Source organism: Condylostylus longicornis, unplaced genomic scaffold (assembly GCF_029603195.1).
Source record: "Condylostylus longicornis isolate FDR11 unplaced genomic scaffold, ASM2960319v2 ptg000135l, whole genome shotgun sequence".
In the NCBI taxonomy this organism is placed as follows: Eukaryota; Metazoa; Arthropoda; class Insecta; order Diptera; family Dolichopodidae; genus Condylostylus; species Condylostylus longicornis.
This window is the reverse complement of record NW_026578103.1, coordinates 8,618,242-8,645,546: the sequence shown is the minus strand read 5'-3', so window position 1 is coordinate 8,645,546 and position 27,305 is coordinate 8,618,242. Positions and strand designations below refer to the sequence as shown.

General features: G+C 25.3%; 1 protein-coding gene across 1 annotated transcript; it reads left to right on the top strand.

Moving 5' to 3' along the window:
• The first annotated feature begins 390 nt into the window (after positions 1–390).
• Positions 391–27,305, top strand: LOC129615161 (lectizyme-like). Its single transcript, XM_055530256.1, has 2 exons — positions 391–523; positions 26,560–27,305. Exons 1-2 carry the CDS (start codon positions 391–393, stop codon positions 27,303–27,305), a joined length of 879 nt encoding a protein of 292 aa, XP_055386231.1.

The window sequence follows — 27,305 nt, the reverse complement described above, 5'->3', positions numbered from 1 at the left end:
AGCTTAAAGTCAATTTCGACTGATTTTTTACTTTTTGAATTTTTAAGTATAACTCCGCGACTGTGTAAGACAGCGGCATTAACAAATATGTTTTAAATATGCTTTAGAAACCTCAAGGTAACGGATACTTATATCTTATTTAGTTATAATCTGTTTAGATTTCGGAATCACATGACTTTAAAGTTGAAGAAAAAATTGAAATTTTAACTATGCATTTTTAAAAAACGTTAATTTTCTAGGTGACTTTTGAAGCTTTCTCCAATTTTAGCGTAGGTGGCAATCTTGACATCTGAGCTTCAATTTGGTGTATGACTCATCACGTTACATGATCTGGCTTAGAATTTATTGAGAAAAATAGACTATTATAATTATCTTCAATGACTTAGAAAAATGTACAACCGTTCAAAATGGTGCCCCCCTTCCGTTATGCAAATATTTGACTTAACAACCGAGTTTCCCTCACATTTGCAAATAGGAATGGCGCCAAAGAATATCATATGGCGCCTTTCAATGACACAGTCCCGTAAGTCAGTTTTGATTTCAATAATCTTTTAATAAACAAAGATTTTTACAAGCGCAAGATAAGTGAAAATAGTCGTAAAAACATTAAGAATGGTTTTCGTAATTTTTTCCGATTACAAAATTTCGGAAAATAATTTCATCCTGGTGGCCTTAGGTCAAAAAATAGTCTTAATACGCAATTCTAAGTACAAAAACAAGACTTTGCCAACCCTAATATAAAAAATTTACAAATGTTCTAAAAAAGCAGATTTCCCTTGAGATTTGAAATATAGCATTGTAATAAAAAATTACTTTAACATACATTATTACTAAAGTATTATGGTATGTTTGCACATGTTAAATATTTGCAAAATTGTATTTCTAATAGACACAAAAAACAATTATGTTTATTGAAATAAATTGCTTTATTTGTTATAGAATAATTTTAAAATGCACTGTAATAAAAAACTAAAATTAATTTTGTTGGATAAATAAATAGATTTGAAAAAGGATGAAAAAATTGAAGCGTTACAAAATTAACAAATAAACAAATTAAATTAATTGCCAATAGTACCAATTTTTACCGTTATCAGTTAATTTTATTATAATTAGTGTGGTGATTTTAATGGAAAATATATCTCAAAAATTAGGACACAAAAAATCTTAAGTTACTGTTTGCATTTATTCAATACCTTCTGTCGTTTTATTAAATGTCATTCGCAAACTGAGTATTTGTATGTTAAACATTTAAATTTTTTTTAAATTATTTTCCAAGAGAAAACAAAAAATCAACTCCCTTATTATCGTAAAGTGTAATATACGAGCACAATTATTACAAAAAAAAAACTTGTAATTTTCAAATAAACCAATAATGCCAAATTTTTATATTATTATTTTTGGACGTAATCTTAATTTGTATGCACGATAATTTTTTCTATTTAAACGTATAAAAATTTGCTTAGAAAGGAAACACTTTCTATTTCTATATTTTGAATGAGGGAGAGGGTAAGGCTACCCTCTTATTTGATTTCTGCTATAATATTTATACAACATTTGTTGAATACTGTTAAAAAATAATGCAATGTAAACAATATCAATTTTAATAGATAACAATTTTATATTTATTTTAATACTATAAATCCCAATATTGTTCCCTTTTTTTGTTGTATATACGTGTATGTACAATATCCTGCTGTTATTACAAGGTTTTACAATTTAAATAAAACATTGAATTCACGGAATATACGAGTATGTATGTTTTCTGTTTAATAAAATAATATACGATTTTTATATTTTTCTCACCCTATTTAAAAAACAACAAAAACACATTTTCGTGTTCAATTTTTAATGAAAAAGTAACCATATTTTTCTTATGCCCTCGAAGGGACTCAGTCTTTAAAATTTGAATTTTCTTACCACTTTAATTTTATTTTAAACTATACATAGTAAACTCACACCAAGTAACTTACGAATTTAAAATACTATTGCTGTTTGTATTAGATATGAATAAAAAATAGAAGGTAATAATATAATATAAACATTATATTTGATGCCTTAGAGGCTGAAAATTAAAATTTTCTGGACGTATTTCATATAATTTTAATATAAATTTTTATTTCATATTATTTACTTGAACACTTTAAAACATAATTTCTCAAAATTTTAATATTTTGCTTTTAAAAACTCTTGCATTAAATAAAATAGCCTTTCTGTTTTTTTGCTTTAAATAATTTTGTGAAAGCCAGTTATTCATTGTGTTATCACACAGAATTCTATTCTTATATCAAAGCATATATTTTTAATTTAAAAATATTTTTCCATTTTTTAAAATTGAAAACTTTATTTACTATAGATTTTACTATCCGCTTTAAATTACATTTGTCATTTGGAAAATTGGCTTTTGTATTGTAAAATATTAAAATTTACGTCATCCATTACCCGCTCTCCTGGATAACTCCCGTTATCAGTTCCTGGTAAATGTTGAAAACCGAACAAGAGCCGCGGTGAAATATTAGAATTTATATATAAAACACATATTTGAATGGAACTGCCCAGAATCAAGCAAAATTGCGGTTTTTTGATATAATTTATTGTTACCATGTGTATGAGACATTATATACAAAATACTGTTTAATTGCTTTTGTTGTTCCGCTCTTGCTCTGGGTTAACAATAATAACAACGAAAATCGCCCGTGGTTGTCGCTCACCGTTTTTGTTCTGTTTTCTGAGTGCTACTTAGCAGTTTAACGACTGCTAGTCGTTAAATGAAATTTTAACGACTAGCAGTCCGTTATCATTACAACTCTAAATAAAGTCAAGGTTTAGTTAACTTTTTTTCAGCAAAATTTCTAATTGCCGTAGCTATTGAAAATTTTCACGTCCTTTCACGAAAAATTTCGCAATTGAATTATGTATAAGAACTTAATTTAAATTACGAGCACTATTTTTCATCTTTTATCTTGAGAAACTTTTGTTAGAATATTAAGGCATAGGCTATGCAATAAAACATCGTTATCAACAATTTTATGCATCAGAAATACAAACGCATATTTAAATAAAAATGCTATGTATATGCATGAGAGTGTGTCAATACTATTAAATTTGATATTGTAAAAAAAAAGGGTAACAAATTTTTAGGGTGGATTATTTTCTTTTCTATAAATTCTTTGTACAACAACAATACATTAAATAATAAAATATACACGTACGCACACTTTCCTCAGAATATGAAGGAAAATAAACCACACAACTTATCTGAATATACTTTCAATTAATACAATTTATCTATGAGTCTGGCTTGTGGCGGATTTTGTTGCTTTCTATATCTTTACCTTCACCTTCTTATTTCATAGTTATGTACGTAAGTATATATTTATGTACATTTCAATCTAGACCAAAAACTGGGGTTCCGTCTGATTAAATAATGTTATTGTGTATTTATAGTAAATATTAAATAAGGAGACAATCAAGGACAATAAAATGATTGAATGCATTTCAAAAGTAAAAATATTTTAAACGAACATTAATGCATGCGTACGTGCAAATATGTACGCATGCATATAATTTTATGCGTATACAATGTAGTCTATATAGTGTATATTAATAAAATTTGTAAATATTCGATAATTGAAGGGTGGAAATTATTTTTTACTCTGTTTGGGTAGGGGTAATTTGTAAATAGAGTATATACTGGAACTATATGAATAAGAAAATTATTGATAGAAATCCCAAAAGATTTCTTCTTTTCAATGTAAATCTATATAAGAACATCAAAAGGGCATAGCTTGAAATTTTAGAAGCAAATTTTCTTTAGATATATTTAAATATATTTTATATTTGCAATTTTTTTTTGAAGGTCATTAATTATATTTTTGTTATTGTGCAGCGTGGGCTCACTAAAAAGCAAAAACGTGTCCTTTTCAATCACTTACTGTTTTGGAATATGCTTTTAATTTGGTATGTAATTTATACACGTACACATATTTTTTTATTTTTAAGTAAAGACTATACAATTTAATTGAATTTTAGTGTGACTGAAAATTATGGTGAACAATTTTTTTGTGTCTCTTAATACTCGAAAATTAGAAAAAAAATGGTGTAAGTTATTTGACTTGATAACAAAATTATTAAAGAAAAATAATATTTTAGGGTCAGGATCAAAAATATTTTAACAATATGAGTATTTTATTTTATTATAACAATTAAGAACAAAAAATTTGTTCTCTTATTCAATTCACTTTCATTTCACACAGAGGGGAAGAAAAAAATATTCAAGAAGCTCATTTGACACTATAAGGAAAATCAAATTTATGATTGTTTTAACTTGATATTTTTGAAATACACTAATATGAAGAATATAGGATATTAAAAATCAGCACAAAAAATGACTTGAGCCTGCGCATAAAGTATTCAACTTGACAGTAAACATTTGAAGATTAGAAAATATTTTAAATAATTTGATAATTTTGTAATCCTTATTCCCTTTTCATTATAGATTGATTATATTATGCAACTTTTCAGGTGGTTCTAAAATATTGACAATAATTAATAAATTATTAACATCGATAGTGAAAAATCATACATCCACGACTATCCAATCTTCTTCAATTTTAAGTAAGTAATTTTTTTAACAAGTTACTTAACTTCTGAATTTACTAATATAATAATATTATTATTATAATACTTTTAATAATATGAAATAGAATGTAGAGTTAGTAAGTATTTTAGCATTCTTAATCAGAAAATAAAATATTTTTTATTGCGACTATATAAGACCATATTTTGATAAATTTTGATTTGATTACTTTAATTTCGCTTTCCTAATAAAAAAACGCTCTTGTAAGTAATAAGAAAATTAAAATTTTCCATATTAGCTATACGTGAAGGTCATTAATTGCAATTATAGAATAATAACAAAATACACGGAAGATCGAAGAGTGAACATTTCTTGGATTATAATTAATTGCGAAAAAACTTGTTTTTGTTGATTTTATCGTTTCATGAAATTTTTGGAAATATTTTGTAGGAAAATAAAGGTAATCCAAATGTCATTTTGAAAATCAGAAAATACATGTTAATACTGCGCAATAAAGATTAAAAAATTTTGTTTTTGTATGGAAAATACGTTTTAGTTAATTTTCTAATTTTTTGACCTCAGTTTTTCGCTCGATATACATGTTGTTTCTGAAATATTTCTCACCTTATGTAATATCAAGAAGAAAGTCAAAATATAGAGCTTTGCTTCCTGCATAATGTGGAATTTTGAGTAAATGACGACTAAAAAAAAATTTATTGGAAACATATTTGATTTTTCACTGAAATATCTCCGAAACTAAAAAATTTTTTGCAACTACTGGTAGACCATTAAAAGGAGAATTTCATTAGCTTTAAAATGAATATACAAAGTTGGATTTTTCTGTCATTTTTCCCGAGTTATAAATAATAATGTAAAAGTTAGGCGGTTTTCACATATTCCAGCTTTGAAGCCCCTAACTCAAGAAGGAAGGCCCATAAAGTCAAATATCACCAGGTGTTTTTTGTTCGTCTGAAGTTATTCTCTCACCCAGCTTTGGCAATATCATTAAGTCCCGGACACATATATAGTATTTTAAAAATTCCAAAACAAAAAAACCAAAAATCCTGACTTTGACGAGCTGTATCTGGGAAACTGTGGCTCAAATCAAATTAATTGTAAGACTAATAATAAAAATAAAAAACAATCAACCGCCTGGAAACAAGCTCTTAATGATAACTCTATGCTATATGATTCCGAAGTTATAATCATTTATTTATATGCAGGAAAAGTCCGGTACCTTTTTTCCAACAGGCTGTAGCTCGAAAACGAGTATATCTGCAGCCCTCCTCCCACATCTATACAATTTTTTGCTGGAAATTGATCAATGAATCATCTCTGAAATTTTTTGCTGCCTTATACGAAACCCCCTATATATTATATACATATAATATATGTATGTATATGTTGTGTATTAAATAAAAATTTTTATATTTGGATCACTAATAAATTTGTAAGTAAACGTTACCTACTTAGTCCACATTGTAACAATTCAAAATGTAATACTTTTAAGAAAAACATTTCAAAATATAAGTAGTGAGACCCACCTATTCCTTAAGTATATTTCTCACTTGCATTTTATTATATTACAAATTAAATTCCAAAGACTTTTGAAATATTTTCATAAGAATGTAATAAAATTATTAAATTTTATTTGTTTTCTCTTAATATTTTTATATTATGTAAATAAATAAAGTCAAATATTGAAAAAGAAATCCTTTTCTAAATCTCATAAAAATCAAATATTGATTTTTATTTTATATAAAATTTTTCAAATAACTAATTAGTTTTTCCCATATTTTATTAAAAATTTATCAATACAAAACCCATATTTATATTATATAAAACATAAAATTTAAATTAATTGAAAGTGGTATTCTATATTTTTTATTCTATTATAAATTAAATATTTAGAAATTCTGAGAAAAACAATAATGTTGTTTTTCTTGGTTCATTGATAATTACATACATATTTAGTAAATTTATAATTTGTTTTTTATATTATTGCAAATCAAACAAAATTTTCCTAAAGGAATTTTATAATACACACCGGAGCACACTCAATATTTTATTGAATATTTTATCTATCCTTACATAATATTTTAAAATTAAATATTTTCATATTTTCTTTTTTCATATTTAATGAATACTCGTAATATGTTTACAAATCAAAAATATATATATAAAAACAAATTTAATTAGAATAGAGTTAAAAACTAGTAAGTATTAGGTTTTGTTTAGTACAAATATATTTTTGATAGATTTCCAGTAAAATTGGGAAGATCGGTTATTAGATGCTTCTTATATGTGCTCCTGTCTGCTCGTCTCTCTATCTTTTTATAAAATTTCGAAACCCTTTGTTTAGAAATTTCTAAGAATTAATTTTTAATATTAAAAATCAGCAGATTGGGGCTCATCATATCTATACAAATGTTAAAAAATATTATAAGACTTAATATTAGCAATATACTGCATGCATTAAAATGATTGGTTAACTTCAAATCTATTTTTATTATTTACAAAATTTTTCATATTATTCTCGCCTTTATAACTGCCATTCGAAAACTTGGAATTTCAACAGAATTATAATTGTTCAACGATAACACAATAATTTTATAATTAATGTATAATTAATGTATATGTGTCTGCAAAACTGTAAGGACTTTATCAATGTTTTATAAAAGTATTTAATGAGAAAACCTCAATAAACGTGTTCTCATAAAAGAATATACTTTAAGAAGCAGTGAAATTCAACTTTGTTTTTTTGAAAAAGAAGACACAGCATAATGAAAACAAAAGGTTTTGTAAGTCATCCTCTTTATTATATCATCCTTTATTTCATATGTATATGAAAATGGTCATTACTTATTTAAAGTTTTTATAGGAAATGTGCTGTTTTACAAAGTATTGATTTTAAGGTACAAAGTATTGATACAAAGGCTGTATTTTTTTTGTTACAACTGAAAATTTGTTTTTATTTTCTTTTTTAGCAATAAGAATATTTAATCGGATTTTCATATTATTAAACTTTAATATTAGGAAAAATATTAAGAAATAATTGAAAATAATTCATTCTAAATAAGCAATAGAAAAAGTATAGAATAAAGAATGACCGCTCCACGGAATGAGTTAAACAAACGAAACTAGTTAAATTATTAATGACAAATTTGACATTAAAAGATTTCATTCTGTATTCTATTCATTTTAGTCTACTTTTGAGATAAAAAATATTCTTTTGGACTAGCAATGGAACCACGAAATAGCTGCTATAAATTTGCTATTGAATCGTGTTGTAAAAAGTTTTTGTGTTGAACATATCTACATGGAATGCGTAAGTCTCAAATTTAATTTAAATTTGTTAATTAAGTACACAAATACAAGTAGTTTCTGTATACAATTAAAAATTTCTTAACATTGAAATAAAAATATTTTTCAACAGAAATGTATTCCATCCAAAGTAGGTGCAGATATTGAAAGTGCAAGAATATGTGTGTTGTAACTAATATCGTTCAACCACAGTTTTCTATTTTATAAAATGATTATTTTATGCAAAATTGTAAACTTTTAAATTGTTTTCCTTTGTACTATACATTTTTTTATAGGAAATTTGATACTGTAAACCGGGTGTGTAAAAAAACTCAATCAGAATGACATCAAAGCACAATATCCAATTTTTTTCTAATATCCTTAGAATCATTTTCTTTTTCATATTTCCTTGCGTAACCAATAATCAATAAACAAAATTGTATTAAATAAATAAATAATATTATATAAAAGAGGCAGAGCAAATTTAGTTTTCGATTTTTTAGTGCAAAATTTCATGAAACAATTAAATTATTGGAATATTATTTTAGAAGACAAAATCAATTCTGATAAAATAAAAGTCTAAGTCAAATTTAACTGTAATGCAATGAAATTACCATCTAAATCAAAATGTAAAGTTTTGAGCGAGTATATTTTTTGTATTTTCAAAAGCATACAACTATTTTTATACGAGAAGTCTCTATTTAATATGAAATTCACAATAAGCACGCAAAAGAGTGAAATAACTCTGAGTTATTGAGCTCAAGTTTTAAAATTCGTAACTCAGATTTTTTTGAGCCACACCAGCTGAAAAATTTTTAGCTTAGGAAACTACTATAAATAATAAATTTGCCAGCTTTCTAAATTAGATTATGACTTTTCCAAAAACTTTCCATAAATTTGCTAATTTGTAACTGCTGTGCCTAACTTTTTCCAATATTTAAGATGAATTCAAATACAGTATACAAATGAATTTTCAAATATTGAAAATATTTATTTTTCTTATTGAAAAACATTTAATTCAGAGCCATACACAAATGTAATGTTAACTGCATTCTACTTAAGGAAACTTACAAACAAAAATTACATACTTATACTAAAATAAAATTCTTAGTATTTCCATTATTTTAGTCTCCTGCCATACCTAAAGAACACATTATTAAAGTTGTAAAATAAGAAACTTTTCTCAAATTACAAAAAATATCAAATTACAAAAAATTCAATTCTTTATTCAAATTAAAAATAAAATTAAAAAAAAAATATCATTTCTATAGCAAAACGAGAAAAAGAAACGAGAACTGAATTGTGGTAAACCATTTTTCTATCTAATTTTTGTTTCTTCATCTGTTCATCATCAGGAATAATGTAATAACAATAAGAAAAATAAAAATTTCCACAAAACAAGAACGAAAAAAACATAATGAAAAAAAAGAAAACAAATTAAAAAATCGAATAAAATTGACGTATTACAACTTCGATAGCAATTTAAATAAAAGAAATTTAGTATTGAAGCAAAAATGTACACACTACCTCTACCTTTTGCTCTTACATCCTACATGTGCTTATTATTATATGCAAGTTATGTACTATTACATTCTAACCCAATTTATATAACAAGTCATCTTTGTATATTTTGCTCGAATTTCTCCCATGTATATTCGATCTTATTCCTTGTGTACTTGTAATTGCTCGAAACTCTGTTTACGATAGCAATATAACAGTAAAATATCAAATAAACAGGAAATTAGAAAAAAATTCAATCCACGTATGTATGTATGTATACAATATAATAACGTAAATGTATAATATAAAGACAATTTAATGCATCAATTGTCTTTTCTAATTTAAATTCTTACTTTTTGATCTTTGATGTTAGATACATGGGATGTTCCAGGCACAAAATAATTTTTGTATTATTTTTTCTCATTTTCTATTTGGTATAAGGTATTTTAACTTCTCTATGAAATACACATTTGTTATATAATATTTTATACAGAATTTAATTGTTATACTTACAAATACTTATTTTATATTATAAATAGTAAAATAATCTTTGAATTTAACCATTAAAACATTAAAAAAGTTTAAGAAAAAGGAAACTTTTTTGTAATGAAATAAATTAGTTTTGTTTTTTTTTCAGAATAATAAAAAAACTTTAATTTTAATCATTAATTTTGCTTAATGAGAATTTTCTTACATAATAAATAAATACCATTACCCATTCATTTGAATTTCTATATTATTAACTACAAAATTTTGTTAAGAGGAAAATTTTATTGAAATTTGAATTCATTTTAATATTGGTTCCACCCTTATTATATTTAAATGTTCATTGTTATAATATACCAAGGTAAATTACGTATATTATTCCAAATATTGTTACATAACAACATTATGTAAAATTAAATAATTTAAAAAAGCTGTTTTATAGCATTTATAATCAGTTATTTTGATATATATTAGCACACATATTATTAAAAATCTGGCACACATATTATAAAAGCACGCATATTATTTCAATAAATTCATTAAAATTTTAAGTGAAATTGAGAAAAGAGTAAGAAGGTTCATCCACTTTTGAATGTCATAATATCATTTTAATATCATTAGAACACATAATATCGTAAAATCTTAATGTCCTGTCTTAATTATCTTTACAATCAAAAGCGGATAGGTACAATTTACGAAAAATTTCTTATATTTATACGAATTTTCACAAAAACATGCGCTTTTACTATACTCCAACATATTTTGCATGTTTGTAGCCAAAAAAAAACAAAACTTTTTTCCCTTCAATAAAGTACGTCAACAGACTATTAACATTTTTGTTTAAAACTATCTAGCTTTTACGTTATTTAAGCTAATTTCATTCACATAATAAAATATTTTAAAAATTGCATACATTTAGGATGAGGTAAATATAAAATTGAAAGAATCGTTAAAATAATACTCGAATTTAAAGTTTAATTGAGTGCGTTAAGAAAAATAATTATATTTTTTTAATGGTATAGCATTTACTGTTAGCTTCCTGTATTTACAGAAATTAGGAAATATGTTATGGTGTCGAAAATTGGAAATTTATAAATTTCGAAGAGCGATAACATGAGAACTTAAATTTAATTATCACAAAATTAATAAATAATCACAAAGCTAATATTAAAACTAAAAAATTAATAAAAAATTTTTACTCAAATTTTGTTTCACGAAATTTAGCCTTGTATAAATTTAATTCTAAATGAGAAGAAATAATCGATTGCAGATCGTAAAATAATAGTATAATTATAATCATACTGATACTCATGATTTCATTTAAATTAATTTATATTCCAAAGAGATTTAATTAAAAAAAAATTTTTTTTTAAATTTGAATTGATCTTCTGAATTATTCATCGTTCAGCAATAAATAAAAATTAATTTTCAATTCTATATGATCAACTTCGAATTATTTTTCTTTTTGATTTTTAAAAGCATATGTAGAAGTTTAAAAGAAATAGTTTCTCTTTTTCAAAATTTTAATATTTAGTAAACGTTTTATTAAGAGAATTCACAAGCTGATTCGTAATAAACCCAACATATAATGCGAATCCCATTGCAACTCTAATATTGGCTCATGTTTTTTTAATATTATGATAAAAAGTACCCACACTATGCGAATCGTAGCTACCCACACTTTACACAGTTATTTTATTTGATTTTTGTGCAATTTCCCTTTTTAATTTTCCTACATATTATGTCACTTACATCACATTGCAAAAAGTACAAAAAAATACAAATTAAAAGATTATTTTTTCTTTTTTATAAATTGATGTATTAAAGTCCTTTGAAAAATTTCCAATTAAAAAGTTTTAAAAAATTCAAATTGCTATTAAATCAAAGATTTAAAATCCTTTTTCAACTATTCCCCGTTCCATTTTGTTTATTATTTTTAAAATTTTTTTTAAATTTTATTTTTTTTATTCTTTATTTTTCCAAAGTATTTTCATTTCCAAACAAAAAAAGAAACGAAAACATGAAAAATCAACATACAAACCAAAATAAGTAAATGAAATGTAAGATATAATTATTTTCATACACATCCACACATGTATACTGCATTACTCTCACTAAATTTACACAACATAAGATGTACATATGTATACACATGTATGATAAATAAATTCATCCGAGTGGAAAAATAAATAAAATAAGCGTAAATCCCTTGGACTCTACTTTAATGATAATTAGTTAGCAAAAATGTTAATGTAAAATGCAATAGCAAAATATTACTTTTTCCTTAAATGCATTATAAGTAAATATATAATGTACTCAATATAATATAACACATAGTATATGACGTATAATATGTACAAATAATTAATATAACTCCTCAGAAGCAACATTAATAATGCAGTATACTAACTGTATAATATCTACTGTAGTAAAATGTAAATATCAAACAGCAATGCTATATAGTACCATAAAAAATATAAATTACAGATGATGATGACGATGATTGAAATATCAGAGACCGACAAGTAAATATTGAGTTGAAAGTACTTTTAAATTTTTTTTAATATACATGGCAACATCCTTTATTTATTTGAGTAATTCTCCCAAAAAAATAAAGAGGAAAAAAAAATTAAATTAAAAATAAATAAATGAGTAAAGAAAGAAATAAAATTACTTGTTTATAACGAAAATTTTATGTAATTCGAGTAATGCAAAGTAACTAAGAGTACATAGATAGAGTTCATTAAAAACAACAAAATAACTAATTAAATATCAAGCGCATTAAATAAGTTTTAATTGTATATATACATAGTCATATTATGGACACTAATAAACGATTTAATTAAAATTACGTCCCATAATATAAAGCTAGGATATTTGACTCTACACAATTAGTTCTATAAGAACTAGAATATTAAATAGTGAAAATCGGAATACTAAGTAAGCAGTATAAAATTAACAGTTGTGTTGACGCTAATGTAATTTTAATTATATGTATTAAAAATAAAGTTCAAAATTTTGAAACTTCACAAATCCTTCACATACAGCAAGCATACTTCTGAATGGCTCGGCGCGCTTAAAAAAGTACGCTCTCCCGCTCTGAAAAAATGAAAAATATGCAATAAATATTGAATATTGCATATGTGGTATATCCGATATTGACCTACAGATATATGTACTTGATATAAATTTGGTTAAGCTAAATATTTCAATGGAGAATGAGTGTTTAAATTTTTAAGCCATGGTGTGGACACTATAAATTATAAATACACCTCGAACGAGTTACTACTCAGATTAACTGATTCAAATGTCTGTAAAATCTTAAAATTTACATAATTTTAAAATTATAGTTCAAATTCCTGCATCAAACAGAAATATTTATAGCATTGTTTCAATGAGTTTTCGCGAGACTATTGTTCAAACTCTTAGCATAATAATTAATGTTTGTCTTTAAGAATAGTTTGACTTTTCGAACCCAGTTCCTTTTATATGGTTAACACATTATTACACATAATTTTTCCGTATAATTTTTATAAACATTTAACGCGAGATAAAGTTTTAAGGCCTGAATAATCAATTTTGTCTAGAATTTTACAAAATTTTTATAATATTAAATGACAGCATGCTTTAATCAATCCAGAAGAAATCGTAGATTACAAAATTATATTACAGAAATGTACGATTATTTTTCGCTGTAATCACGAATTTCCAAAATTAATAACTATTTATATGAAAACCGAAATTCCGGACACCTAAAGCAACACTTGAAAAAGATTATCAGAAATTAACAGAAAAATCCTAATGAAATTTACAGAGTCAAATCTTTTTATAAGTATCAATATAGAATTAATATTACAATAGTACAGCAATGTCCTTATGCTGTAAAAGATCACATTAAATTTTCTACAACTTTGTATTAAATTTATAATGGTGTTAGATTAAAAAAGAAGACCACATGATTGGTATTGTTTATGTACAGTAAAAAAGTTTTACTCAATCTTAAACTAAAACTATGAATTTTATTTAAAGAACTAAAAAAAAAGTTAAAAGCATCTAAGTAAATAAAAAGAATTTTTTTTTCTTGATATATGCAAAATAAATAGAATATAAAAGAGTTTTTAATTAATTTTTTTTTTACTAAAGTTTAAGTGAATGCGGCAAAAGGACACCATCAGGGATCTAATTAACAAAAACCTCAAAAATAGAAGGATACTTTAATGAATTTCTGTTTTGCTAACAATGTCTTTAGCAAAAAGCTTTGTTTTATCAGTGAATATTTGTTCTTGCCTTTTTATTTTTTATTGTACTTGCTTTGGTTTAGAATCTTTTATATGGGTTGCCATAGGTAAACTTATCGCATGTATGTACCTAAACAGGGTGATTCAGTAATCAGTGATATAACAAAGATCATCATTTGGGTCAAAAATGAGTAAATTTTTTGTTCAAAACTTGGCGTCAAATTTCAACGGCGAAATTTCTACTTGCCCAGGTTTTTTTGCGTATAACTTCTGAAAAAGATAAAAGTTTCAAATAAACAACAAAGTTTTTACAAAAGAATGCATGGCACATGGTTTGAAAGCAATATATTATTTTGTTTTGTATTTTATGGTTTTTCGGAATACCAAGCATCCACACTTTGGAACAAATCCAATTGTTTTCTTCGTCTATGTTTTAATTTTTCTCCAACCCGATAATTTCGTATAAAATTTTTTGAAACTTTGAAAATTTTTTTTATCCCAATTGGTGCTACTTTCACAAGCTTCTAAAGAATGGTATATAATATTATGCGAATGATTACTGAATCACCCTGTATAAACATAAAAATACTATAAAAAGAGAACATAAACAATCCAAACTCTCAAAGTGTTCAAGAAAGAAATTTTAAAGAAAAATCTTAATTTTAAATAAGTATAAGTACTTTTCAAAGCACATTAACAATTAAAATTAGCTTTACTATCCTAAAATTTTCGTGTGTACATTGTGTCATAATAATGACATTTTTAATATAATGGCGAAGAAAACTTTTTTCCCGGCCGTTCGTTTAAAACAATTTGTCGTAAATCGTGGCTGCCTCTGAAATTCGTGAAATTCAATTTTTTGACTATGTATTGAATATTGTACTTGATGAAATACATATAATTATTTCAATAAAAATAATAATTACCCGTTACAGTTAAAAATATAATTATGCATGTTCAACCATTTATTTAATCGTCAAATTCAACCGCTAGTTTAAAGCTTCTCAATTTTTTTCTCCCATCCTGAATGTATGCAATAATTTCATATTATACTTTGGTATGTAATATTAATAAAAGATTTTTAAATAGTAATCTAAGAAGATTATATTAAAAACAAATTACCTTTGCGCCATTTGTTTAAGGGAAAACTGCTACTTGAATGTGAAATATTTTTTCAACATCACTATGCATCTTAGGTTTGCGAATCAACTAAAATATCCATCGAAATTAATACAAATAGTTGTTCAAAATCAATAATATTTATTGGCTCGCCGCATTTCAGGAAACTTTGTCATACAAAAATCTGAAAAATTGGATTTACGCTCATATAATTAGATTTGTCATTGTTCCAATAAAATTAACGGGTTTGTTTTTTAATTAAAAATATTTTCAGACTAGAAAATACTACAAATTTTTTGCCATAAAATTTTCATTTTGAACAATGAGGCAGAATTTTATTAACTTTAATAGAGAAGCAATATTTTTAATACACCAAAGCGAAATAATTTAAAATTTTTTTATTCTATCTTCCTGACTTTTAAAATAGAAAATCTTTGTTACAGCTTAATTAAGTCAATTTTGCAAATGTATGAGACAAACAACATAAACACACCAAAGATAATAATTTCTGATTTCAAAGTTCTTAATAGTTTTCTTCTTATGCTTCTTGTTCGAAAGTATTGAAAATATCTTAGATCCTATTAAAATGAAATTTTCTGCTTAAAATATTTTTATGGTCACAAATTTTTTTTAGTTACTCCTATCATCGTCATATTAATAACTTTTTATTTTTTTATTCTTATTGTTTTACAATTCATACCTATATGTGTATATTCTTCAAAGAAGTCCTAAAAATAACTTTAGACATTTAAAAAAGGATTTTAAATTTAAACTATTTTTTTTTTAATATATAAATGTATTTTTCCATTAAAATATCAGAATACATTTTAATAATTCCTACTCTCTACAGAAATGATTTTATTATCGTCCATAAAAATATATTTCTAAAGGATTTCCGAAGCATTAAAAGGCTTTTAAGGATTCCTCTTATAAACTTTCTTTATAACATTTTTTTTGTTGTTGTTTCTATACCTATCACACATTTATGTGAGTGTGCATACATTTATATGTCCATTTTTAATATTGTATACGCATTATAACATTTAGTTTATAGTTCTCTTTGTTATACAGGGTGTTTCTCATAAGACGACAAATAACTTAAGGGATGATTCTTTGATTAATTTCAAACAAAAAAAATGTATGGAGCTATAGTCTGTTAAAAGAAAAGGTACCAGGTTTTTCCAGTATAGAGTAAACTTCGGGGATCTGTTTTACAGGCAATTGATTGCTGTTTGCTGTCGGTCTTGATTGATTGCTGTAATCAATTTGATATGTGTGATAGCTTTCCAGGTAGAGCTCGTGAAAATTAGAATTTTTCTTTCTTTTTTTTTTGAAATCTTCTTTTTTACTATTTTTTTTTTGTTTCTTTTGACGCACCACAATAGAATCTAAAAGTTAACCCATATAACATTTTGCTGTCTCTCTCATAGCCTTCCCAATAAAATTTGTTAAATTTGTTTAAAAACATGCTTAAAATGCAAATTTTTGAGAAATTTCGAAAAAAAAATTCTGACCTTAATGAGCTTTATATCAAAAACTATGACTTAAATCAAATTGGTTGTAGGACGGAAAATAAAAATCAATTAATCATGGTTGCATGGTTCCGAAGCTATAAGCATTTACTTATATACAGGAAAAATCTGGTACCTTTTTTTATCAACAGGCTGTAGATCAAAAATTAGTGTTCTGCACCTCCTGCACTAATACAATTTTTTGTTGGAAATCGATCAGGAAATCCTCCTCGAAATTATTTGTCACCAGACGAGAAACACCCAGTATAATAGGTTTTTTCATACAAATATCCTTAGTGTATAATATGCATAATATTATACTGACGTATAGATTACATTTCATTTTATATGTATAAATTCAAAAATGGTGATTTTGCATAATAACCTCATATTGAGAACCATTCTTCCTATGCATATCAAAGGAAGATGAAAATTTTAACAAGAAGACAAAATTAAAAAAAATAAAAAAGGATTTTAAAATTGACTAACCAAAGGCTACTCTTTTTTTTTCTCTCTTTCTTTGTATTCAAAAAAAATACGATAAAACTTTGTTAAGTATTAAAAATGCAATAAAAAAATTTGTTTTAGCAAAGTATTTATTCAACAAATATTGTAACATAATACCGGTTTCAAATACGAAAGAGAGTGAGTAATGAAAATATGCATTCATTGAATTTAATATTTTTGTCATTTAAAATAGTTTACCTAGGAGACTAATCAAAAGAACACAGAATTGAATTTCGCTTAAAAATTCCCCCCTCCCCCCCTCCCTCCAAATTTTTGTCATTATTGAACAATTGTTTAAATTTCTTTGTTTTATAAATTATATTGTGCTATTGACTTAATTATGTTGACCTTATTACTCTTATTTTACCGTTTATAAGTCTCCGTTTTCCAACCTGCTTGCTATTTAGGATTCACCAATTTTAGTATTGGTACCTTATCCGATGTAAGATGTAAAAATTTTTTTCAGGATATAAAAGGTCATTAAATTTTTTTTTGTTGAATATTTCCCAAAACTTAGTAGTATATGTCAAAGTAATTCAGGCTTATGATTGCTAGGAATAACCACAATATTGCTGTTTTAAAAATTATATGAAAAACGCAAATCAAAAATCAAATTATTAAGCTAAGAATAAATCGAATGTAAAAACAAAAATTTACAAATAAAAAATATTTTTATTATACTTGTCTCTATAGTCCTGTAATAAAGTCCTGTCCGCAATAGACATAATTAAATGAGTTACACTGAAATATTGAGGATTCTGTACAGCAGTAACTAGACATAGAATTTGCTTAAATTTTCAAAATTTTTAATTTCCTTTTTATTTTTTTCGCCAATTAATTGTTGCTATCTCAAAACAGATCCAAAGACTCCATTATTTGCGATTGCAATTTCATTATATTATTAGAATATTGAAATCTTACTGAAAGTTTTGCTTCAATTAAAATGCGAGATAAAATTTTTTACTCCCTTAAATTCTTAGCAATTTATTTCCAGCAAAATTCAAATTTTTAGCACTGACAAATGCTAAGTTGTTTCTTAAATTATTAAAAAGGGGGTAATGTTTTTTATTACGATATTGCTATTTCAAAATACGTTTTAAATTTTTGTTTTACAAAATTGGTATCCATAAAAATTTTGAGTTGTCGTGTATACAAAAAGGAATTAATTAATTTTTCATAATTCTAATCTTTAATAATAATATTTTAACAATGATAATATCATTCAGTCATCTTTTTTATTTCATTCATAAGTCAAAAATTATTATTAATTTCTTTTAATATTTCATTAGATAAAATTATTTTTTTTTCTTCGTTTTATTAAAACAAAATTCTATGGAAATAAAGTCCAGCAACAAAAATCTGATTTGACAAAATTTCATATTTAATATTATATAATTTCCCTTTGATTAAACAATAAAAATAAAGCCGCCTTTCATTCGAACTTTAACAAAAACTTATTGGGGTGGTTGATGGGGGGGAACCGTTCTAAAGGACATTATGAATAATAGCTTGTATAACATTCCATTGAATAAAAAAGAAAATCAATCAAATTCAATTTTCTTTTTTAACGTCACAATAAACAAAGAAATGAGAAAAAGAAATAATAATAATCTTAAATTTGCAACAGCAAAAAAGTAGTGAAGAAAAAACACAAATGAATAATTATAATTCTGGCTAATTAGCTTAAATTCTTCTATATACATACACACACTATACATACACAATATAGAATTTTAATTTTCCTGGAAAAATCGATTTTATCTCTTAGCTTATAATAAAAACTGAATTGTAAAAGAAAAGAATTATAAGAACCTTAATTTACCACGAACTGAATGGATTGGGTTTGTCCATTTTAAGATTCTTGAAGGAATAAAATTATTTTGCGCTTCAGTTGATACTGTTACTGTCACTAAATTTAAGTATATTCTGCTTTTTAAAAACATTTGAGAGGAGATATGAAAAATTTTACAAATCCCATCGAACCATTCTACTTACTGTTTAAAAATCGCTACATATTTTAGAAAGTATACTAAATGAATACTCTGGAATTTACCCTGCAATTATTTAAATAATTTAAAATGTTTTAACTAAAGTAGACCTATATAACGTACCGGTGGCAACGATTTTCGAAATGCAAAGTAGAGTTCTGACAAATTTCATTAAGAAAATAGCATTATAAACACAATCACAAGTCTTATAACATTCATTTTTTGAGGAAAAGAAAATGTTGTAAATATTTATTTTGAATAGATATAAAAAATTACATAAGTCATGTCAAAAATAATCCGCAAGATGGTTTATCCATCAAATTGAAAAGAAGACGGCAGTGTGATTGATTGTTCTGTATAAATTGGCATGTTGAATTTCTTTTTGCCTATACAATAATAATGTTATAGGATAACTATATCTATATCTATATACATACATTATAAAATAGACTGGCAAAAAAGATTCGCTAAGAATTAATATAAGCCTTCATGATAACAATTATACAAATATTTAATATTTTACTGAAATGAAATTTATTCAGAAGCCAAGGATTGAATAATAAAATAATTACCATTTTTTTACGAAATCATTATAACAGTGCCACATTATCCATTTAATTCTCAATAATAAAAAAAAATCAAAATTTGGGTTTGGGGACTCATAACTGCAGAGACATGTTTGAATACCAAATAAGAATTGTTTTTAAAATAAATTAGATTAAAATGTTTTTAATTTTAATTAAACTGCCTAAGTTTAATTTATTAAAAGTAAAATTAAAAAACATAAATAAGTTTATAGATTAAAATCCAAAATTAAATTAGTTTGATTTACAATAAAAATTCGTAAAATTTAAAATGATTCAAGAAAGTGGAATTTGAAATTAACTCTAGACTTTTTGGCGAAATATAAGTGTTCTCTACTTTCCCCTCCCCAAAACATAAAACAATAGGGAGCCGAAACAAAAGGATCTCTTATATAGATACAAATACAACAAAAAAGCCTTCGAATAATTTTTGTCGGGACCTTTTCCGACAATCGGCATTGAAAGTAGAAAGATAATTTCAAGAAGGGGCTAAATAACTTACAAAATAATATTATATTCGTGCAGCAGACCATCACAATGCTAAATATGCTGTACGAGCAAAATGCTCTTATGAGATGATAAAGAATTGAATTGAATTGAATTAAAATACGAGTTTTGTTTAACCAAATTTTGGAGCCGATTCAGCCAGGCCACAGAAGCCAAAGAATATTTTTAATGATTTAAATGAAGCTTTCAATAATATCAAATAGGCTCCAGACCGGAAAAAATGGCTTACAACCTCTACTCAATAAAAGATCATACTTCTCCACCTTAGAAATGGTTTTTGAGAATTTCAAAATTGAAGTTTTTAACATCCATGAATTAAATGACGTCTTCGGAATCGCTTTTTTTGTTAATATTTCAAAACTGACTATTAAATACAGTATGCTCCAAGAGGAATCGATATTAGTAACAAATAATATTAAGATAAGAATTTTTTACAAGGAAAACTTTAGAAGTATGAAAATTCTTGTGTTTTTAAGGTTGGTAAAACGTCACAAATAACAAATAAAGTTAGGTCAAACCAATGGTTTGTATTGTAGCACTTTTCCCTTCAACAACTGAAAATTCTGCTTTTATATACAGTCTATATTGTATACCTATCAAACTATTAAAATTATTTTCATTCATATACAAAACTATTTCTAGAATTGCATATATTTAGGATGACGCATATATGAAATGTTTGAAATAAAGCAAAAATTAATATAAAATGGGGTTAACATAATGCTCGATTTTAAGGGTTAATTGTGTGAGTTAAGAAAAATAATTATATTTTTTAATTTCATGGAATTTACCGTTAGCTTTTTGCGTTTATAAAAATTTGGAAAACCTTGCGGTTTCGGAAATATAAGGAGTCAAAAATTCAAATTTTACGAATTTCAAGAGGTGATAACTTGAGAGGGGGTGGAGATGGAAAAAAATTTTCTTCAAACGAAATGAACTATTTGTTAATGTCTAAAAGCTCCTAAAATTTCAAGCTTCTACAGGCTGGGGTCTAGAAGAAAAATGACATCAAAAATTTGGAAAAAAAGGACTTTAGATAACGGTAAATTTGAACGGCCATTTTGTTTTTCTAAAGTTTAACTATAGCATATCGCGCTAGGGGAAGCAAGCTACTGCCTTTCTGCGTTTGCAAAATTTCAAAAATGCTTATGGTTTCATTGCAACAAATATTTAAAAAAGGCCATTTTTAGGGTTTTGGGTGGGTAAAACTTCTAGAGGGGGGGAGATAGGTAAAAATTTTGTTCTACGGAAATAAGTTTCTAGTGAAGATCTATGTACGTATGAAATTTCAGCTTTCTATCTTAAAGGCTGTAGAAGTTTTGTAAACAAAAAAAGTGTCCACGGACGGACGGACGGACGGACGGACGGACGGACGGACGGACAGAGTGAAACTAATAAGCACTTTTTTCAAAAAATTTTTTGGAAAAGTGCTAAAAATAATCGAAATGACAGACGAAATCTCCAATAACTTCTGTATTAAAAACGATAACTGTTCTGCAAATAAAAACGAATTTCATTATCGAGATGCACTTTGCATGTCACAAAATTTTTGCAGATATTTTATAAATGAAAATTGCTTACGAACATAAACTTAAGAGTTGAATATAAATCTAATCGCCGATTCAATAGGATTGCACATTATATGTAAAACTTATTACACTTTTAAGATTAAACTCAAAAAAGGTGCAGTAAAGCAAAATTATAATTTATTTAATTTTTTAAAATTTAAATTTTTTCTTTCAAATTATTAAAATAAGCTTCAATTTACGTAACGTTGCTAAAAAATATTAGTAACTAGCAGAAATAGTAGAATAACGGTCAATTCAAATATGTCCCCAAAACAAATTTTTCTCCATATCTATATTTTTAGTGTAGACCTGCTAATAACGAGAATTTTTTTTTTAATATAGACATAAAATCATGTGCTATGGGAATCTGAATAATGATACTATTGTATTGTCATATAAATTTATGAAATTCATAGAAAAACTACGTATAGAAATTTGATTGAAAAGATGGATTACTATGCATAGAAGGAAATTTTCATAAGAGATCAAGATTTACTTTTAATGAATTATACTATGTATGTGAAGGACTCTTAACTTTTCTTAAAATTTTCTGCTATAAACTATAAAAATTATTCTGGCAATTTTAATTTGTAAAAGAAAATGAATCCTCTTTCAAAATATTTAATGCTTACTTAAGTATTTGTTATCATCGCTAATATTGTAGTAATAAAATTTTTTTCTTAATTCTTCACCAACATTACCAACGAAAAACAAGCTTCTTTAAATCCCACATCATTAAAAAATTACAATTTATTTTTTATCCATCATAATTTTTGCGTTCCGATGTTTTTTTACTTTTTAATTCAAGTGTCCGTTCGTTTTTTATCATAATGTAAAAATAAACTTTCAATATTCGTTCTTGTTTTTATCTTCTACTCTGCTTTTTTTAAGAATACAATAAAATAATTTCTGTTTATCTATTAAAAACAAATGAAAATTAATGAATTCATAATAGGTAATTGAGGTAGTGTTGAAATTTTAAGTGCCCCCATCTTTACTCTACAATATTGTACTCTTCATTTTTGTTAATAATATTTCTTAAGCTAAGCTAAGTAGCACTTAAATTTTTTTTTCCTTTTAATGTTCTGATTATTTTTTTTTTTTTTTGGAATTTTTTATCATGAATAATATGACAAACAAAAAAAAATTTAAGCTCCACAAGGGGTGGTAAATTCGGTAGGAATAAAAATTTTCATATCCACTGGATATTATCCACTTTAAATAATTTTCATAAAAATGAAAAGGAGGCAACTTGAGAACAAATTTTTTGTATTACATATTTTATACAAAGTCAATCATTTATATTAAAATTGATTCATACTTTTAAATGAAATACGTTTCTGTAGTAACTTGTACAAAAAGCAATTAAGCTAAGCATTTGGCATTATCATTTTGTATTTTTGTATAATGGATGGGATATTGTTTGTTAATTTTAAATCATTTAAACTTGAAGATGATTTTAACGCTAATTTCCCTATTTGGGTAACAACCTCTTTTAAGAGACACTGATGTGAATATTAGTACCTTTCAAAAGAGGCTGTTTACTATTCCAGTCATGAATCTCTTCTTTCTGATTTTAAAATATTTAATCAAAAATTTCAGAAATCACGAGCATCATTTTTGTGCATGTTTGGGTGTTTTCACTCGACTCGTGTGTTTTAAGCATGGCTTGCAATAAATTTGCTATTAAAATTAAAAAATATTAGATACAGATATTCAAAAATATTAGATATTTATTAGATACAGCTTTCTCCATGAAAACCCTAAAATACTTCAAACTCTATTGATCACAATTTTTCTAGCTCAAGAAATGACTAAAAATGGTTAAAGTTTTTAATACTTGTGCAACCTTATTTAAGCATATCAGGAAGCCAATTTAAGCATATTATTTTCTTTTTTCGAATAAAATTTATGAAGCAATTTCGTAAAATTGTTGAAAGCTATTTTTAATAGAAAATATTTTTTATAGAAGTATTTTCCTTATATGAGAATTATATTTGCTAGTTATAAAAGTCACTTATTCACTTGTCCGAGTTATTTGATCTTTTGCTACTTCTTATAAATTTTCTTTAAATCCACGCCATTTTAAATGTTACTCAAATTTTAATAATCTAGATTTTAAAATATACGATTTCTGATAATATTTCAAAATTTCTTAAGTTACAATGTCTTAAAAGCACTTTTTATTATTTTCTAATGCGTTTTTTAACCCTCATTTCAATTGAATTTAAATTAAAGTTACGCGTGAGTTCGGTTAAGGAGTCTTTCTTGCATTTTCCTTTCCGTTTTTGTTCTTCCTTGAAACAGATTTTATTTTTCCTTAGGTAGCGTTAAATTTAATCAGTTTCCGTAACATTACTACTAATTCTTTAACTTTCCTCACCGCATTCATAAAAATAGCATGAAATAGAATTCCATTATTTTTTCATTTAATCCTTTTTTATTGTGCTATATTGTATAAATTAATATCTACGATTTTCTGATGAGGTAATTTAGCTGCTTTCTATCATTTTTTACATTGTTTATTACTGTAAATTTCTTTGAAACAAAAAAGAAAGGGTAGAATAAATTTTAAGGTTGAAAGAACATATTTTATTTTTTTTTGTTTTCAGTTAATTTCGTAATTCTTTTTTTTAAATTTTCTTATACTCACTCATCTTAATGACAGCAAGAATGACAATGAAATTTAAAGGAGCAAACAAAGAATTTTTTCAGGTCCATTTATTTAAAACCATTTATAAAGAAATATTCAAATTAATCTTAAGAAGGAAAAATTTGTGAAAATTATGAAAAGGTTCATAGAATGGCAGATATTTTTTGTAAAATAAATATTTTCAAAATTTAAAATGAAAATTTTAAACAAAATTTTGGTTATTCAAATTTGATTTCAATTGTTTTTTTCATATTGTTTAATGGCTTTTAAAAAATGAATATTTTTAAATTATAAAGGAATAATAAATAAAGAATTCAAATATTATTTTAAAAAATTGTGGCAGATTAGAACAACTTCCAAAATTTCTCAAAATAACTATTAAATAAGTTTGAATGTAAAATTTTGCTCAAACTTTTGAGAAATATGCAATCTGGGTTTCTAGTTCCGCAACTGAATAATTTTAAACACTATTATTAAAATGGATTACAAAAAATGCACAATTTTTCCTATTAGTATTTTCTTTGAATCTAAATTCATTACAAGTTTACCTACCCATGATAGAATTAAAATTATAATTAAAAAAATTAGAATGAAAGGGAACAAAAACTGTAGTAATTTAAAATTGGGCTTTAAGGCTATTTGTAAGAGAAAAGTTTTTAGAAATGGTATGCGTGTACTCGTATGTACTTATAAACTTCCAATGTTTAACAAAAATTCAATTTTGATATCACTTAACCTTAACAAAATTATTGTGACAATATAAAATAAGGCAAATATGTCAAAAGTTTAAATTTAACAATACAGTAAGGTCTCTTTTTATGCATTTATTATTTTAATTCGCTTTTGAAATTGTTCAGTTTGTACTTCATCTAATTTCTTAAACAAAACCCACATAATATAGGCTTAGAAAGTTTGTGTTGTTTAGAAAGTTTGCGTATATAGACAGTCACCAAAAATCATGGAACGCTCAAATCTCACTTTATTTGTCCAACTAAATTTACCTTAACTTTTCAGATTGAAATGTAAGTGTCTGCTTTTGAAGGTGAACTTTTTTAATCTGGGAATTCTCCTTTACATTATAATTACAATCGACAAATCGCTTTTACCATATCCTGAGTTTCGCATTAAAAGGAATAAACTGTAAATTTTTTTTATAAATGGAAGGTTTAAATTTTTTCTAATTTCAAGTTCCAGCAATAAGAAGAACATTTTAATTTCTTGCTTGAAACATAAGTCGTTAAGATTTATTTCTTATTAGAAAAGATTTTTGCATTCTTAATACCGTAAGTCCACATTTTTCTAATTTCTTTTCTACAATTTAGTTGAAAATTAATTTTAACTTCTGTTTTGGTTTTATACGATTTTAGAAAATTACGAAATGTATCTCTACTTTTTCTAGGCAAGTAAAGTTTTTATTACAAATTTTTTATATACACTTGCCGCAAAAAGCAAGACCTTATTGTACTGGTTAATACTTTAAGTAAAACTTTCCCATGGAACATTACGTGTACTAACATTACTATTACCTATAATTATAGTCTACCTGATAACGTTAATTTCGTACGTTATATATTTTATTCAATGCAACAGGTATATGTGGTATTTATTCGAAATTTGATAAGAATTTCTTTTTATTTTATGTCCTGCTGTTAGAACAAAAAAAAACCTTCAAAAAGTATATTGTACAGTTACGTATTCAATAAACTATAACATAAAAAACCTAGTAGTAAAAAAAAACACAAAACCACATTATTTCACAGCATGAAATTTCAAAATGATAAATTCTGATATCATTGGTTTAAACCAAATATTGTTTATTTAACTCAAAAATTCATACCGTACATATAAAAAGGCAAAGTAAAAATGAAAATTTGTTTCATTCGTCAGTTTAGCATTTTCCTATTTGCATCAATTCATAAATAATATTGATCATATATACATAGAACGAAATGTATATAACATTGAAGCAATTAATTTTTATTGGGATTCTTTCGATTGCATTTGCTCGATTAACAAAAGAGACACCACATTTTGGTTTTCCAGAAGATGACATAAATTTAGGACGAATTATTAATGGTAAAGAAGCAACACCACATTCAGCACCTTATATTGTATCATTAAAACGTGGTATTAATGGTTCACATTTTTGTGGTGGTTCATTAATTCAACCCAATTGGGTATTAACAGCTGCTCATTGTCTTACTAGAAATACATATATTGTTGCTGGTTTACATAATCGTAATGAAGATAAAGATGCCCAAACTATAAAAGTTATTGAAAATTTTGGTCATGAATCGTATACAGGTGGTGTTGGACCATATGATATTGCCTTATTAAAATTAGAAAATTCTGTTGAATTAAATGATAAAGTGCAATTAATTGAATTGCCAGAAGATGAAAATCAACAAACTGGTGAGGGAATATTATTTGGTTGGGGTCGTGATAATCCATCTGGTGGTGGTTTACCAAAAAATTTAATGACTGTAACAACTGATTTATTACCATATGATGAATGTAAAGAAAAATTACCAAAAGATGCACCAATTCATTCAACAAATATATGTTCAAGTTCAAGGGATGAAAAAATTTCTGCATGTAATGGTGATTCTGGTGGTCCATTAATAAAAAAATACGATGATAAAGTAGTTCAAGTTGGTGTTGTTTCTTGGGGTTACGTTCCATGTGGTCAAAGAAATTATCCTTCCGTTTATACACATACTGGATCACATTTAAAATGGTTAAAAAGTCAAATGCCAGAATTTTAA